We start from the raw sequence: 14,019 nt of genomic DNA, 5'->3' as shown, positions 1-14,019 counted from the left end.
TCATGAAGTGACTTGTTCAAATCTCCCTGTTGTTGCTTCGGATAAATGATAAACGTATGAATAAATGAGAACGTAATTGTTTAACAATTGGTTAGAGTTGGTTATAACCTCCATGCTCATCCCTCCATTTCAGGAGGGGAGAGGAGAACAGAGAAGCCTAAAACAGAGTAGATGAAAGCACAGCAGAGTACAATAGAGTACAGTAGAGTCCTCATGAAGTAATCATCAATAATGCAAACTTTTGTTTAGAAACTTTAATACATTTTTCTTTCAACCTTTCAAAACCTTTTTTGTGTTACAAAATTAATTCAAATTGAAGTACAAAAAACACAATATTACTCCTATTACAGATACTAAGTTATTCAAGTAAACATTATTAATGAAACAACCATGCTGAAACTAATATGTGCTATAGAAAAGTTACCATTAAAAGTTATTCCAGCTAATATAACAACAAGAAAAGATAAAACAGGGATTAACACTCGATGATGTTGCCGATATTAAAGTAATCCTGGTGGAACAGGTCCAAAGACCCAGATCCAGGATCAGGCCAGCTTCTCCCAGTGCTGTCAGTCTCCATTGGCAGGGACTCCATGTCTGACCTCAGATCAGCGTCTAGACAGCACTCTCCTCCTGCTCCATCCTCTGGGCTGCTCTCTCCTTTCCTGGCCCAGCTTCAGCACTGGAATGCAGGGAGACCAGCTCCATGCTCCCCCTCTCTGCAGGCTTCCTGGGGGTCTGGAGAGACACAACACAAGAGACTCAGGAAAAGGGGAAAACCCTGAGAAATGTGACATGAACAAACGACAGTACCCTAAAGTACAGATAGAGGGCAGTGTTGGACGTCAGCAGAGTCAGCAGCAGCACCACCACCACTCTGATGATGAAAGCTGGCAGAGGATTGGCTGGAACAGAAACACAGCAGATGAAGAGAAAGATCATCATCAGATCAGGCTGTCAACTACCAAGGTAAACACACATCCTGTAACCATTTCCAGTCTAAAGTGCTGCTACTTGTTTTTAGAGTGTGGAGATGAGCAGTGACCTAGGTGACTGCTACTGACACATTCTGGGGGTGTATTCCTGCAGATCACCACAGGACTCAAGTGACTGGCAGTTAGGTTTACTCAAGACCAGCCCCCACTAAGTTTCTAGAAATGTTTAAAGGCAGCCCTTTTGATGGACTTAAAAGTTGCAGGTTGTGGTTTTAAACACCATTCTCACTAACCTGCAACAGTGAGAGATAGGAGCTCACTCTCAGAGGTGAAGTTATGAGAGAAAACGTAGACTTCATAAACACAGCTGTAGTTTCCTTGGTGGGCGTGGTCTGGAGCAGGAAAGAGGAAGTTGGCAGAGTGATTGACAGCTGTGAGGGTGTGTCTCAGGGTTGTGTTGGAGCCAGTGAAGGTGAGGTGGAAGGAGCCTCCTGGGTACTGTGGCTGGATGGAGCAGGTGATGGTGAAGCTGTGGTCCCTGAACACCTGCAGCCCCTGCTGCTGGTCCTGGGAGACCCCTAGCATGGAGGAAGACAGGGAGAGTCTGGGCTGGAACAAGATATCTGCAAACAAAGGAGTAAAGAGACAAAGGAGTAAAGAGAGAACATTTCAAAAGCAGGACAAACACTTCTCTCTTCCAGCTGTCATAATCCCATCAGCATGAAACTGTAAACAATAAGGTGACGGTACCAGAGACTGTTCCTGATTACACCTGTAGGGGGCAGTAGTCGGCCGTAAATCTTTAATAACAGCTACTGTGATAGGTTGAGACTCACCCCCAATCTCAATCTCCACCCTCACAGACTCACGGATTTAGAGGAGCGTTCTCGCTAACTCTGTTAGGGCTTAGGGCTGTCCTACTGTCAAATCGTCAATTGCGTGAGGGCACTTATTTTGAGCCCTTTATGCACATTTTCCATGTCTATTTTGGCAGACTTTGGCTAAGGCAATTGACCACAATTCACAGCGTTGTGACGTGAAACACGAGGGGTACCAGGGGAAGCCCGGAAGCGAGAGAGAAATCCCTGCAAACCCTTCTCATAAGACAAGACAGAAGAAGAACTGTAAACTAACACGCATGGAAGGAGCAACTAACCTTGAAGTTCACATGGTTAGAAAAGTTTACTAAAGTTTACATGTAAGTCTAAACACAAAGCTCACTGATGGTGGAGAAAGCAATACATGTAAAATTATAAGTCCCAAACCCACAATAATAGTGTGTAACATGTTTCAGCTTTGACAAGGTCACGTGATAATGCCGCAAAGTGCCGTCCCATTCCTATTCATAGCATTTTGAGCCCTTGCAGCCTCTTGCACTCAATCACTTACCATGTGATGTCAAGTAAGTCTGTGAGGGTTTAGGGTTTAGGGAGGAGATTGAGATTAAGGGTCAGTAATGTGTGTCTGTCAACATCATCAGCTGAATATAACAACATTATGTGTGTATTACCTGAACAGATCACCTCCATGGTAAAGCTAGCAGGATATTCTTCTTCTTTCTCTCCATGCACTGTAACACACTCCCTCACTGCAGACTCAAGCCCATAACAGCTAGATCTAACCCACCATACAGGATATGTATTATCAGCAATAAAGTTTATTGAAACAGCAAAGCCACAGTCCAGCTGTCTGCACACTACAGCTGCAGCTGGCAGTTCCAAGTGAAGAGCCTGGATCCATCTCCCCCACTCTCCCTGGTGTTTCATCTCTACTCTGCCAACACAGCGACCATCTCCTCCCTCCAACCTCACATCATCTGGCTCTGGAGAAAAACAGGAGACATTCAGGTCCTCTGACTCTCTGTATCCTGACAAAATAGTGCATTCATCTTGTAAAGACAAACTGCTTCGTCCAGTACCTGAGCAGGTGAGTCCAACAGCATTACCAGGTGAGCAGGTGTTTCTAGCTGAGTCTGAGGTGTCACAGTCCAGGAGACGGGACTCCTTGCCTCCACACTGGAACTCTTTATCCCAGAGTGGACCTTTCCCTTCTCCATAGAGCGCCCCCTGGAGGACTGAAGGAGCCCCACAGCCAAGCTGCCGACAGACCACCTCGGCATCCAGCCTGTCAAAGTCAGCTTCACACACTGAGACCCACGACTGATCAGACCTCACCTCCACTCTGCCAGAGCAAAGACCAGCTCCCTCCACAAGCCTCACAGACTCTGGAGGAACAAATGCCATAAAAATGCACATGGATGCAATCAGGGTTCTTGGCACAGCTTATGAGGGCAATATTCTTTCTTCCAAGGTTACAAAAACAGAAAGCAGCCTTGAATTCAGTAAGTCTAGAAAACCTTCATTAGCATTTAAAACAATGTAAATATGTATCTGGTGTAATGTTATGACAGCTACTGTGACAGGTTGAAACTCAGTAATGTGTGACTGCCAACATCATCAGCTGAATATAACAACATTATGTGTGTATACCTGAGCAGGTAATCTCCATGGCACGGCTAAAGGGAGCGGGATGCTCTCTCATCACTGTTCCACACTCCCTCAGCACAGACTCAGACCCAACACAGTCAGTTATAAATCTCCATGCAGGATGTTTATCCCAATCAGTGGAACTTGCTGAAACAGCAGAGCCACAGTCCAGCTGTCTGCACACTACAGCTGCAGTTCTCAGGCCCCAGCCACCCCTACTGTCCAATCTCATCCACTCTCCCTGGTGTTTCATCTCTACTTTACCAGCACAGCGACCATCACCTCCCTCAAACCTCACATCAGAACCTGGAGAGACAGGAGACAATCAGGTCCTCTGACTCTCTGTCCTGTCCAGAACCAACCCCTGACCTTTAACCCCAACCCTAACATAGTTGTGTTTCCCTAGACTGACACACAGACACTAGACTAGGTCATGTACTTTCATAACTCAAAACAATAGTGTCTTTAACAGCCTGTTAGTTGCCATGATTGCATATTCTACCAACCTGGAGGTTCATCAGTGAGTTCATCCTGGAGACCTGAGGAGACAATGTTGAACAGAACCTCAACATACCTTTACAGTACTGTATGTCTACACCAGTACAAGACAGCTCTATTACCACAACGTCCATAGGTATGGTTTGGCCAGACGTGCAATCATTCATGAAAGAATAGATTCTTTCAGATTTCGTCTATAATGCCCAGTATTTCTGGTCACACACACAAAGCTCCTGGTTGTAGAGAACCTGTTAGTAACTGTTTAGCTGGTAACTGTTTGCTGGAACAGGCAGCACACAGCACACCCTTTAGCTAATGCTGTAGCACACCCTTTAGCTAATGCTGTAGCACACCCTTTAGCTAATGCTGTAGCACACCCTTTAGCTAATGCTGTAGCACACCCTTTAGCTTATGCTGTCCTGTGTCTGTATGAGTGCCTGTGGTAGTTTGTGTGGTATTGTGCGTGTTGGCGTGAGAGTGTGTGCGAGAGTGTGTACCTGTGTGTGCCTGTATGTCAGGGTTAGTGTGTGTGTGTGTGTTTGAGGGTTAGTGCCCTGGGTACTGTTTGTGTGTGAGAGTGAGTGTGTGTTTTTAAGTGAAATATAGTGTGTTTCAGTAAGAGTGTGTGTGAGAGAATATATTTGTGTTTTATTTATTGATTAACAACAGCTATGTTTCATATGCTTATTTTCTTTTCACAAACCGTAACTTTAGCACAAAACACATTCTTGTTTCTAAAATACATTTACGCGGGTCTATACCAGTAGACTTTATACACTAATACAGGTCTTTACCAGTATAAGACAGTACCATATACACTAATACAGGTCTATACCAGTATAAAACAGTACCATATACACTAATACAGTTATATACCAGTATAGGACAGTATTAGATATAGTAATCCATGTCTGTACTGTATCCTACACTGTACAGATACAACAGAGCCCTACCTGTGCTCCACAACATGACCACCAGCATCAGGACAGGAACCATCTCTCTCTCAGACTGGGTCTCCACTGAGCTGTAGAAGACTTCTGACTGAGGAGTGGGCTGAGGGCAGAAACACCAGCTTCTATAATCTATATCTCTTCTATTTCCTGTGACGCCTTACCCAAACTCTTCCAGCTAATTGGCCATCTTTGAGGTGGTTCTGATAAGCAAGCTGTCACTAAGGTCCCCTATCTCTGGAACAATCTACCAACCCATGTTGGAGAGTCAGACAGTGCAGTAATATTGAAGTCTAAAGATGTGTTTATAAAGTGTGTACCATGGGCAGACAACCAGTTTAGGCCTGTTGTCTCCGTGTGTGTCTTTGAAAGTGTGTTTGAGAAGTGACACACTGGGTAACAACGACCCCGAGACAGCGTGAATGATAAAGAAAATGTTTCACTTTATTTTTATATTAGTTAAAGTTGTCACAACATGGCTGTGGGTCACAATGACCCGAAGACAGCACGAGGGTTACAAAACGACTCAGTGCAGATGGTTTCCAGAAAACGTCGCTTGTATTGGAAAGAAACAAGGTAACTATGTCAAACTCCTCAACGTGTCAATATCACGATAAAATGATCATGCAGAGTAGTATGCATTTTTAGCTACTACATGTTAACTAGAAAGCTAACTTACATGACATTATTAGCTAGCGAGAATTAGAATCACATGACCTAGAATCACATGACCCAAATAGAAAAAATCCAACCATAAACCAAGCATGTAGGCCTACTGTACAATCATGTACTGTAACTATAATTTTTACATGCCTTACGTGTAAGTGAGTTACTCAAATGTATGTAAATGTTTACAATTATCCATTGTTAATCAACAAAGAATACAAATAGGACACAGAAGTTGACTTGTTCATTAAAATATAGACACGTCCCCAAGAAAGGCCCCCGATATGTCCTAAATTTTGCCCCACCACTTTTGGACCTGTGGTGCCACCTTTGCCCAGACCAGATTGTTGTCGCGATGCGCTTACTGAGCCGGTGGAAATCATTGTAGAGTACTGTATTGCCACCAAGTGGTCCATGATGAACTATTAAGTTTATTAAATCGGACTTTCCCATAGGTTTACGGTAGAGGGGGCTATGCCACAGTCTTTTGGTGTCCCATCGCGAAGTTAGGAATGTACAACGATGGGATTTATTGGGGGTGTTTAAATAAAGGGAGTTGGCGCAGATTTACAAATATGTGCATCGAGCAATTACATATCCTGGAGGTATACCCTGTAGTTTGAGACCTGTCGCTGTGTCTGGTAGACTTGTAGATCTCGTCCGTCGTACGCACTGCGCTCTAGTCACGCTTGTGAATCTGAAGAACCCCCTGGTAGACGTGGTCACCCAACAATCAGTTGGCGTGTCCCGACACGGCTGCCAGAGAGCTGCGGAGTGGTCCTATGATTTCTTATCAACGGCTTCTCATTGCTTGCCAACAAGAAACTGCAAGTGGATTGACTGTCTTTAACGATTTTTTAAGGCCAAAGTGGAAGACTGTCCGCCTCTAAGATGTCTGTAGCGGGCTTCAAGAAGCAGTTTTATAAAGCCAGCCAGGTTAGCGGAAAACTTTCCTCCTACTTCAACGTTAGCTAGCACAACAGACAGTCAGCTCGCTTTGTATGTAGCTCGAGCTAGCCAGTGTCGCTAATGTTAGCTTAGCTAACTTTTCTTGTATTCTTTATTTTAATTAATTTAATTTAACGTACTTATTATTATGTTTCCTACCGATTTAAATGCATATAACAATTGTGTAGTTAGCTGAGTGCAATTTTATTTCGGCAAATTTTAAACATGATGAGATGAACTTTGAGTCGCTAGCTTGGTAGTTAAAGTTTTTGTGATTTTAGCAAGGTAGCTCTACTAGCTTCCTATCTGAATTTCATTGAAAACACTGTGGTATCCTAGCAACTGTATCAGGCCGTTACGGTGCGTGTTGACAGACAGCTGTCACTCAACCAGGCACTTGTACGTCACTTCAGGGTATGCAAAGTTATTGATAACAGATGTCCTATAACCGTGCCTTAAGGATACGCATTCTCTCCAAGCGTTAAACTATAAAGTGTATTAGTACAACATTATGTCATTGAACAGTTATTAGGCGTTACAGACTGTTGCTGTTGTAAAATATGGTAATGTCCGTTAATAGCTGACAACTTGAGACATTGATGTGATTCATTTTCGTCAGCATAAATCTGATCTCACTACCAGTTGATGATACAGAGACTTTTGAGTCAGCCTCTTCTCTTCCTGTTCCTGCTGAGATCAGCAGGAAAGACATTTGGTTTCTCCCCCAACTTCCTGTGTAGTTCCCAGTAGGGAAGACAAAGGGAGAGTAAAAGGAGAGACGGGAGCAAGTCTGGAGGGAAAATCTGCAAGATGTAGAGGCCACACTGCTGTGTGTGTGTGTGTGTGTGTGTGTGTGTGTTGCAGACAGCTAGATATGAACGAGGTAGCTCTCCTAATTGGTCTGCAATGCAGTTTTGCAGCTCTTGCCAGGGCATGAGTCAATAGTTTTTTTACACCAGCAAGAAAAATCCTGTCCCCTTTGAAAGCAGCACTGACACAAACAGTGTAGTTCCTCGTTGGGATCATAGCACAAGCTGATACAGGTGCCAGTTGAACTGTCATGGTTTGTGACTTGTGACAATTAGTATTCTGTTGCTGGCCTAATTGCAGCAGCGGGTAAGATAATGTGTGCAGCTGTAGCTCTGTGTTCTTGTGGAATGCAGGAAGTTTCAGAACGGACATCTGAAGAATGCTTTCCTCGCCACACACACACCCTCGCTTACAGTAACTGTCCCTGTATTCTCTTCCCTCGTCTGTGTCCGACGCTGAATCGAATTACGATGCCTTTCTCTTGCTTGACCTCTCCTTTTCTCAACATTCACACATCCTGTTATATCGCACGAATAAGACAAGCCGTACCCGTCCAGTGTTATTGGTGCAGATTCATTCTGAGAAGTGTGGGAGAAACAGGAAATGGTCGCTCAGTGGTCAGAGATAGGGCTCTGCAGAGGGTTGATTTCTGTCTCTCAGCCAAGGGTAGCTACTCTGAAGAGATCATATCTCGCTGGAAAGGTTAAGCTAACATTACTGAACAGTTGCACTTCTTCTTGCCCTCTCTTCCAACTGCACACAGACACACGGACCTCACAGCTTGTCACTAGGCCATTGAGCCTAGTAGTCGATTCTGCTAATGGTGTGCCACTATTTGACAGTGGGATATATATAAGCTGGTCTATGTTGGGTTACAGAGTACCTAATGACTGTGTATCTAGGCTACCAGATTCAAAATATATAGCAGGTGAGAAGGCCGGAGGTCTATGGCCCGTAGGGTTGTGTTTGTGTCTGTGACAGAGAGAGAGAAAGAGATAGGGAGACAGAGAGTGTGAGTGAGTGTATGTGAGAGTGTGTGGGAGAGAAATTGTAAGCGATTGTGTGTGTGTGTTAGTGAGTGAATGTGAGAGAGAGTGCATGCTCGTGCGTGTTATCTAGGGCGGTTTGGTATGTATGCCAGGACACTCCTGCTCCCTGGCAACATGTCCTCCATTGTTGAGGAGCCTGTTGATGCGACTGACTCACCAACACACCGTCACTCTCCCAATCACAAAACAATCCCACGATTCTCTGCCTCCCAATCACTTCTCACGCCATTTCCAATCCCACCGGGCTATTTTCCCTTTCTCGCTCGTTCTGTTAGTCGAGCTTCCAGCTACTGTAGCAGACACTAAGGTGGCCTTGTGTGTCAGTCTATTCTCCTCTGCAATGCTGATATGAGAACCATATCTGCAAACTGAGAATCCAAACAAAGTCATGTAGTGTGGAGCGATTCTTCACCTCAAGATGTTCCCAGCCGTCTCTGCAGCCGTTGGCCCTCCTGTCTACGACTCATAGTCAGAAGGGAAGGCCTAAAGTATCTCCTATATGCTTTATAGTTCGTGTCTTGGAATAGACTCTATAAACTGATGTTAGGTAAACCGGTAGTCAGGTGGCTGAGCGGTTAGGGAATCGGGCTAGTAATCTGAAAGTTGCCAGTTCAATTCCCGGCCGTGCCAACTGACGTTGTGTCCTTGGGCAAGGCACTTCACCCTACTTGCCTCGGGGGAATGTCCCTGTACTTACTGTAAGTCACTCTGGATAAGAGTGTCTGCTAAATGACTAAAAATGTAAATGTAAACCAAACTTTTTTCCATGCTGTGCCGTATTCACGTGCGAGATAAAGGTGAACACACTGCGGCCTCTGTTCACATAGAAGACTTTAATGGGAGATATTTACATGAGTCACCTCTCTCTGTGTGTGGTATCCCTGCGGTGTTCCTGGTTATCCATTCATGCCCAGGTTTACATAACAGGTGCGGGAGGAGAGGCGGGGCCAGCACGTGGAAGTGACATCAACCTCAGACAGTACATTTACATTTAGTCATTTAGCAGACGCTCTTATCCAGAGCGATTTACAGTAAGTACAGGGACATTCCCCCAAGGCAAGCAGGGTGAAGTGCCTTGCCCAAGGACACAACGTCAGTTGGCATGACCGGGAATCGAACTGGCAACCTTCGGATTACTAGCCCGATTCCCTCACCGCTCAGCCACCTGACTCCCCAGTACAGACGTCCTCCTCCGAGAAACACCACATCATCTTCCAGGACCCAGCAGCAAATAGTCGCCTCTCCTCTCTCTCTCGCTCTGCGGTGTCACCGAGGCCTGATGAGAAGCTAGCGGTCTCTGGTCTGGTGCGAGTTAGTAGCCATGCCCATTTCCTGGTTCACATGCTGCAGTCATTAGACCAGGCCTGATGTGCTGCTGTGTCTGGGGTCCTCAGGGCCCCCGTGGGGGGCAGGGCCTTCGTGGGGGGGCAGGGCCTCATTAGAGGTCTGGGTATCCAGAGCATGGCAGTCCACAAGCCCCACAGTAACACAGAGGACACAGGTGAGGCCATGTAGAGACTTTGCTAAGCCTTGCAACAACATCGTATTTCAGGTAGATCTGGTGCTTTACTCAGCACAGACCTACAATAGGTGTGTACACCTCTTCAAGTGGAAGAGGACTTTAGTTGATCTAGTCTTGTTATTGAACCGTGAATCAGTGTTGGCTTGTTTGTCTGTCCTCGTGATCTGATCCCAGTTCCCCAGGGCAGGGAAAGCTATCATGTGCTTGCACCACGGTTCATGGCTGTATCTTAAAGGTTGTTGACCTATCTGACATGCTGCGCTTTTATAAATAGAGCCTGCAGAGGGACGTGCACTCACTAGTCATCACGATAAGGCCTCTTCAGTTTGCAATGCCCAGGTCTTTAACATGTTTTACAGAAGGAAGTTTTCAAAGCATAAAAAGTAAGGCTTGTGTTTTGCCTGAGGAAAGTGGTGAGACCCCCATGAATCACCCCACCCATCTAGTCAGGGCGAGAGGCTACAGTTTATTTCCTGTTGAGTTCATCTGGCTGCATAGGGAAACAGCCCTCCATAGAGATAGCCCTCTATATTGCCCAGACCAGGAGATAGCCCAGACCAGGAGATAGCCCAGACCAGGAGATAGCCCAGACCAGGAGATAGCCCTCCATACACCCTGACAAACTGAGAGACCAGTATCTGCTCTAATTCTCCCTCATCAGGAGAAAAACATCATATTGTCCCCATAACCTGTTGTTGTTTATGTTCCACTATTGGTAACTGAGTTAGGCCTGCAGGACAGGACAGAGGCTGGACTGAACCGCTCTGGGCTGCGTTTCCCGAAAGCGTCGTAAGCCTAAGTTGATCGTAGAATCCATCGTACGACGAATCTTAGTTTTACGGGCCGTTCCCAAAGACACCGTAGCTAAAGTGTCTCTTGAAAATGTGTAGTTCTTGAAAGCGCATAGATTAGCCTACTCTTACGAGCATGTTTGGGAAACGCACGTAAGAAATCGTTATTTTGCTCGATCGTTGCTATGATCCATCGTTCTCGGGAAACGCAGCCCTGGACTGCAGGGCCATGTTGGATCCAGGCTAGACCTTACAGCCCGAGACCTGGGAGAAAGAACTTGCTGAGTTTGTCTGTAAAAGCTTGCTCATAAACCAAGCACGTATGCTTCCAATTAAGCATAGCCTGCGTCATCTCAAAAAACATTATGAGCAAATCAGTTGTCTCTGTTTAAAAAGAGGCCTTTAAACATTTCCAGAATATTGCCTGTAGAGTGTAGCCAGGCTCGTTCTGTTTGGGACGGATACAAGCCTGCAACAGGACACGGGACAGCCGAGAGGTTACGCAACACCTCCATATGTGTGTGCTGTTATGCCCTGCAGTCTATCACTCCCAACAGAACCAGTGCCCCCATCCTCAAACCCTCCCATGCCTTGTGCTTAAGCACACACTGTCAGAGAGCCTCCCTTCGAGAGAAATAATACTGTTTATTTGTCGTTTTTAAGTAGCTACTTTGTCCTGTATGACTGTGTGCTCTGTGGGGGTGCTCCAAAACTGCGTTGGAGTAACATTTGAAAAGACCCCCCTCTCCTTTATGAATACATGACACTGTCGTGTTATCTGAAAGCATGTGCTGTCTCCTAGCACACAGGGTTAGCTGAGGGAGCCCACTGCACCATGGTGAGGAATAGCTGGAGCTGGAGGAAGCTTTAGGACTGAATGTACAGCAGGAGAGAGAGGGAGAGAGAGACAGGGGGAGGAAACACTGGGAGGAGGAGGGAGAGTGCAGGAGAGGGGGCGGGGCTGTGGGGGGAGGGGTGAATGTGTTAACCGTGTGTGTGTGTGTGTGTGTGTCGGGGTCTCAGTGGGAGGAACTTGCTGTAAAGCAGAGGCGGCGTGTCAAGGTGTTTCAGGAGAGCGAAGAGACGACTTGTATCCCTGACAGGCTGTGGGAGTTATCAGACAGGGTCTATGCAAATAAAATGTGATTTGGTCTGAAGCCATGGAGAGAGGACAGTCCGTATTCACTACTTTGAGAAATGCCATTTGATAATAAGGATAGGGCTGATGAGAAATGTGTCTAGTGCTGTTTCTGCTCCTCTATAACAGTAGCCTGCACACAACTCTCTTCTACTGTCTCTCCTCTCAACCTCCGCTCTTTCTCTGTTCTGTGTGTGAATCTCTCTCTCTCACTGTTTCTCTCTCTTTTATTTATGTCTCTCTCTTTAATCTCTCTCTCCCGCCCCCCTCTCTCTTTCTGCCTATCTCACTCCTCAATCTTGTGTCTCTCTGTTTCGCTCTTTCTCTCGCTCTCATCTCTCCCTCTTCCGCTCCCTCTCCCTCTCTTATCTCTCCCTATCGCTCTCTCTCTCTCTCTCTCTCTCTCTGTCTGTCTCTGTCTCTCTCTCCCTCCCTCCAGATGGTCAGTGAGAAGGTGGGGGGTGCCGAGGGGACCAAACTGGATGAGGACTTCAAAGACCTGGAAAGGGTAAGAATGTGTCTGTAGTCCTGTGAACCCAGAACCCCTTCCAGGGCTGTAACTTACCCGGCCTATCCACAAGCCTGGCCTGGCCACGCCCACCAGCAGCAGGAAGCCTCTCTCATTGGTCTCTTCTACCCTAGGAGCCTCTCTCATTGGTCTCTTCTACCCTAGGATGGGAACTACGGACGTTTGTTGTTATGAAGCCTGTATATCAGTAAAAGGACGTGGCTGAGTTATGTTGTCGACAGCTAGCATCGCGGCGCTAGGCTACATTACCTCCTACATGCTAGTATGCAGTCAAGACTAAGCAGCCAGTCAGCTGTGTCGTGTCAGAGATACAGAAGTAATAAATTACTACCACCTTTGGTCAAAGGCACTGTGCTACTTGTGGGTATGTAGCGACAGTGATGGTGATGGTGACCCTGGTTCTTCCTCTGTGGTGTAGAAGGTAGATGTGACCAGTAAAGCCGTGGTGGAGGTCATCTCCAAAACATCAGAGTACCTGCAGCCTAACCCAGGTGAGACCCTCCACCTCCCACTATCCATGATCCTCTCTGTCTGTCTAGCGTGGGTAATGGTGGGGCACGCACTCTGCAGAGAGGGGAGCGTACATGTGAAGGATTCATGTCAGTTCCACACGTATTGCAGGAATGTGTTACAAATATATCTCCTTTTGTCTCCCCCCACTCCTCCCTCCCCCTTCTCTCTCTCTCTCTCCTCTTCTTCTCTCCCCCTACCTCTCCCCCCACTCCTCCCCCCTTCTCTCTCTCACTCCTCTCCTCCACCCCTCCCCCAGCGTCCAGGGCCAAGCTCTCCATGCTGAACACCATGTCTAAGATCCGGGGCCAGGTGAAGAACCCAGGCTACCCCCAGGCAGAGGGCCTGCTGGGGGAGTGCATGGCCAAGTACGGCCGCGAGCTGGGGGAGGAGACTAACTTTGGTAGGCCTGCGACATGTGTGTGTGTGTTTGAGATGCTATCTGCTTCCTGGTTACTTTGACTTTTTGTTGGAGTGTGTTGTGTTGAAGTCTTTTTTGTTTGAATCTGTGTGTGTGTGTGTCTGTGTGTGTGTGTCTGTGTGTGTGTGTGTCAGGGGGCGCTCTGGTGGACGCAGGAGAGACCATGAAGAGACTGGCCGAGGTCAAGGACTCCCTGGACATCGACGTCAAGCAGAACTTCATCGACCCTCTACAAGGACTGTGTGACAAGGACCTCCGAGAGATACAGGTATCTCTCACACACACACACTCACACACACACACACTCTTTCTGGCTCTCTCCTCTCACGCATACACGCACAAACATATATAAAAGGCTGAAACGTTTTGCTCTCTCTCTTCACATTCCTCACCTGATACATTTACATTTAGATCTACATTTACATTTAGCTAAACGCCCGAGGCAAGTAGAGTGCCTTGCCTCGCACGGCCAGGAATCGAACCAACAACCTTCTGACTAATAGCCCGACTCCCTAACCGCTCAGCCATCTGACTTCCCCCCCAACAGCACCACCTGAAGAAGATGGAGGGCCGTCGCCTTGACTACGACTACAAGAAGAAGCGCCAGGGGAAGATCCCCGACGAGGAGGTTCGCCAGGCGCTGGAGAAGTTCCACGAGTCTAAGGAGGTGGCAGAGACCTCCATGTATAACCTGCTGGAGACTGATGTGAGTGTGTGTGTGTGTGTGTGTGTGTGTGTGTCTGTGTGTGTGTGTGTGTGTCTGTGT

At 46.8% G+C, this 14,019-nt stretch overlaps 2 protein-coding genes across 3 annotated transcripts in view; one reads left to right on the top strand and one right to left on the bottom strand.

Moving 5' to 3' along the window:
• Positions 1–615: 615 nt before the first annotated feature.
• Positions 616–4,915, bottom strand: LOC136935764 (uncharacterized). Its single transcript, XM_067229430.1, has 8 exons — positions 4,849–4,915; positions 3,606–3,727; positions 2,854–3,157; positions 2,567–2,751; positions 2,325–2,343; positions 1,229–1,558; positions 814–905; positions 616–738 (listed from the first exon to the last, which is right to left on the bottom strand). The coding sequence occupies exons 1-8, from the start codon at positions 4,913–4,915 to the stop codon at positions 616–618; spliced, it is 1,242 nt and encodes a 413-aa protein (XP_067085531.1).
• A 1,343-nt stretch (positions 4,916–6,258) lies between these two features.
• Positions 6,259–14,019, top strand: part of sh3gl1b (SH3-domain GRB2-like 1b) — an 11,961-nt gene continuing 4,200 nt past the window's right edge. For both annotated transcript variants that reach the window (XM_067229528.1, XM_067229527.1), the window contains exons 1-6: positions 6,259–6,471; positions 12,233–12,301; positions 12,741–12,813; positions 13,092–13,235; positions 13,388–13,521; positions 13,801–13,959. In XM_067229528.1, coding sequence (XP_067085629.1) covers positions 6,427–6,471; positions 12,233–12,301; positions 12,741–12,813; positions 13,092–13,235; positions 13,388–13,521; positions 13,801–13,959 — 624 coding nt within the window. In that variant the 5' untranslated portion in view covers positions 6,259–6,426. The remainder of the gene's footprint in view (positions 6,472–12,232; positions 12,302–12,740; positions 12,814–13,091; positions 13,236–13,387; positions 13,522–13,800; positions 13,960–14,019) is intronic.

Source organism: Osmerus mordax, chromosome 26 (genome assembly GCF_038355195.1).
Source record: "Osmerus mordax isolate fOsmMor3 chromosome 26, fOsmMor3.pri, whole genome shotgun sequence".
Classification (NCBI taxonomy): domain Eukaryota; kingdom Metazoa; phylum Chordata; class Actinopteri; order Osmeriformes; family Osmeridae; genus Osmerus; species Osmerus mordax.
The sequence above is the reverse complement of the archived record's forward strand: the minus strand, read 5'-3'. Positions and strand labels throughout refer to the sequence as shown.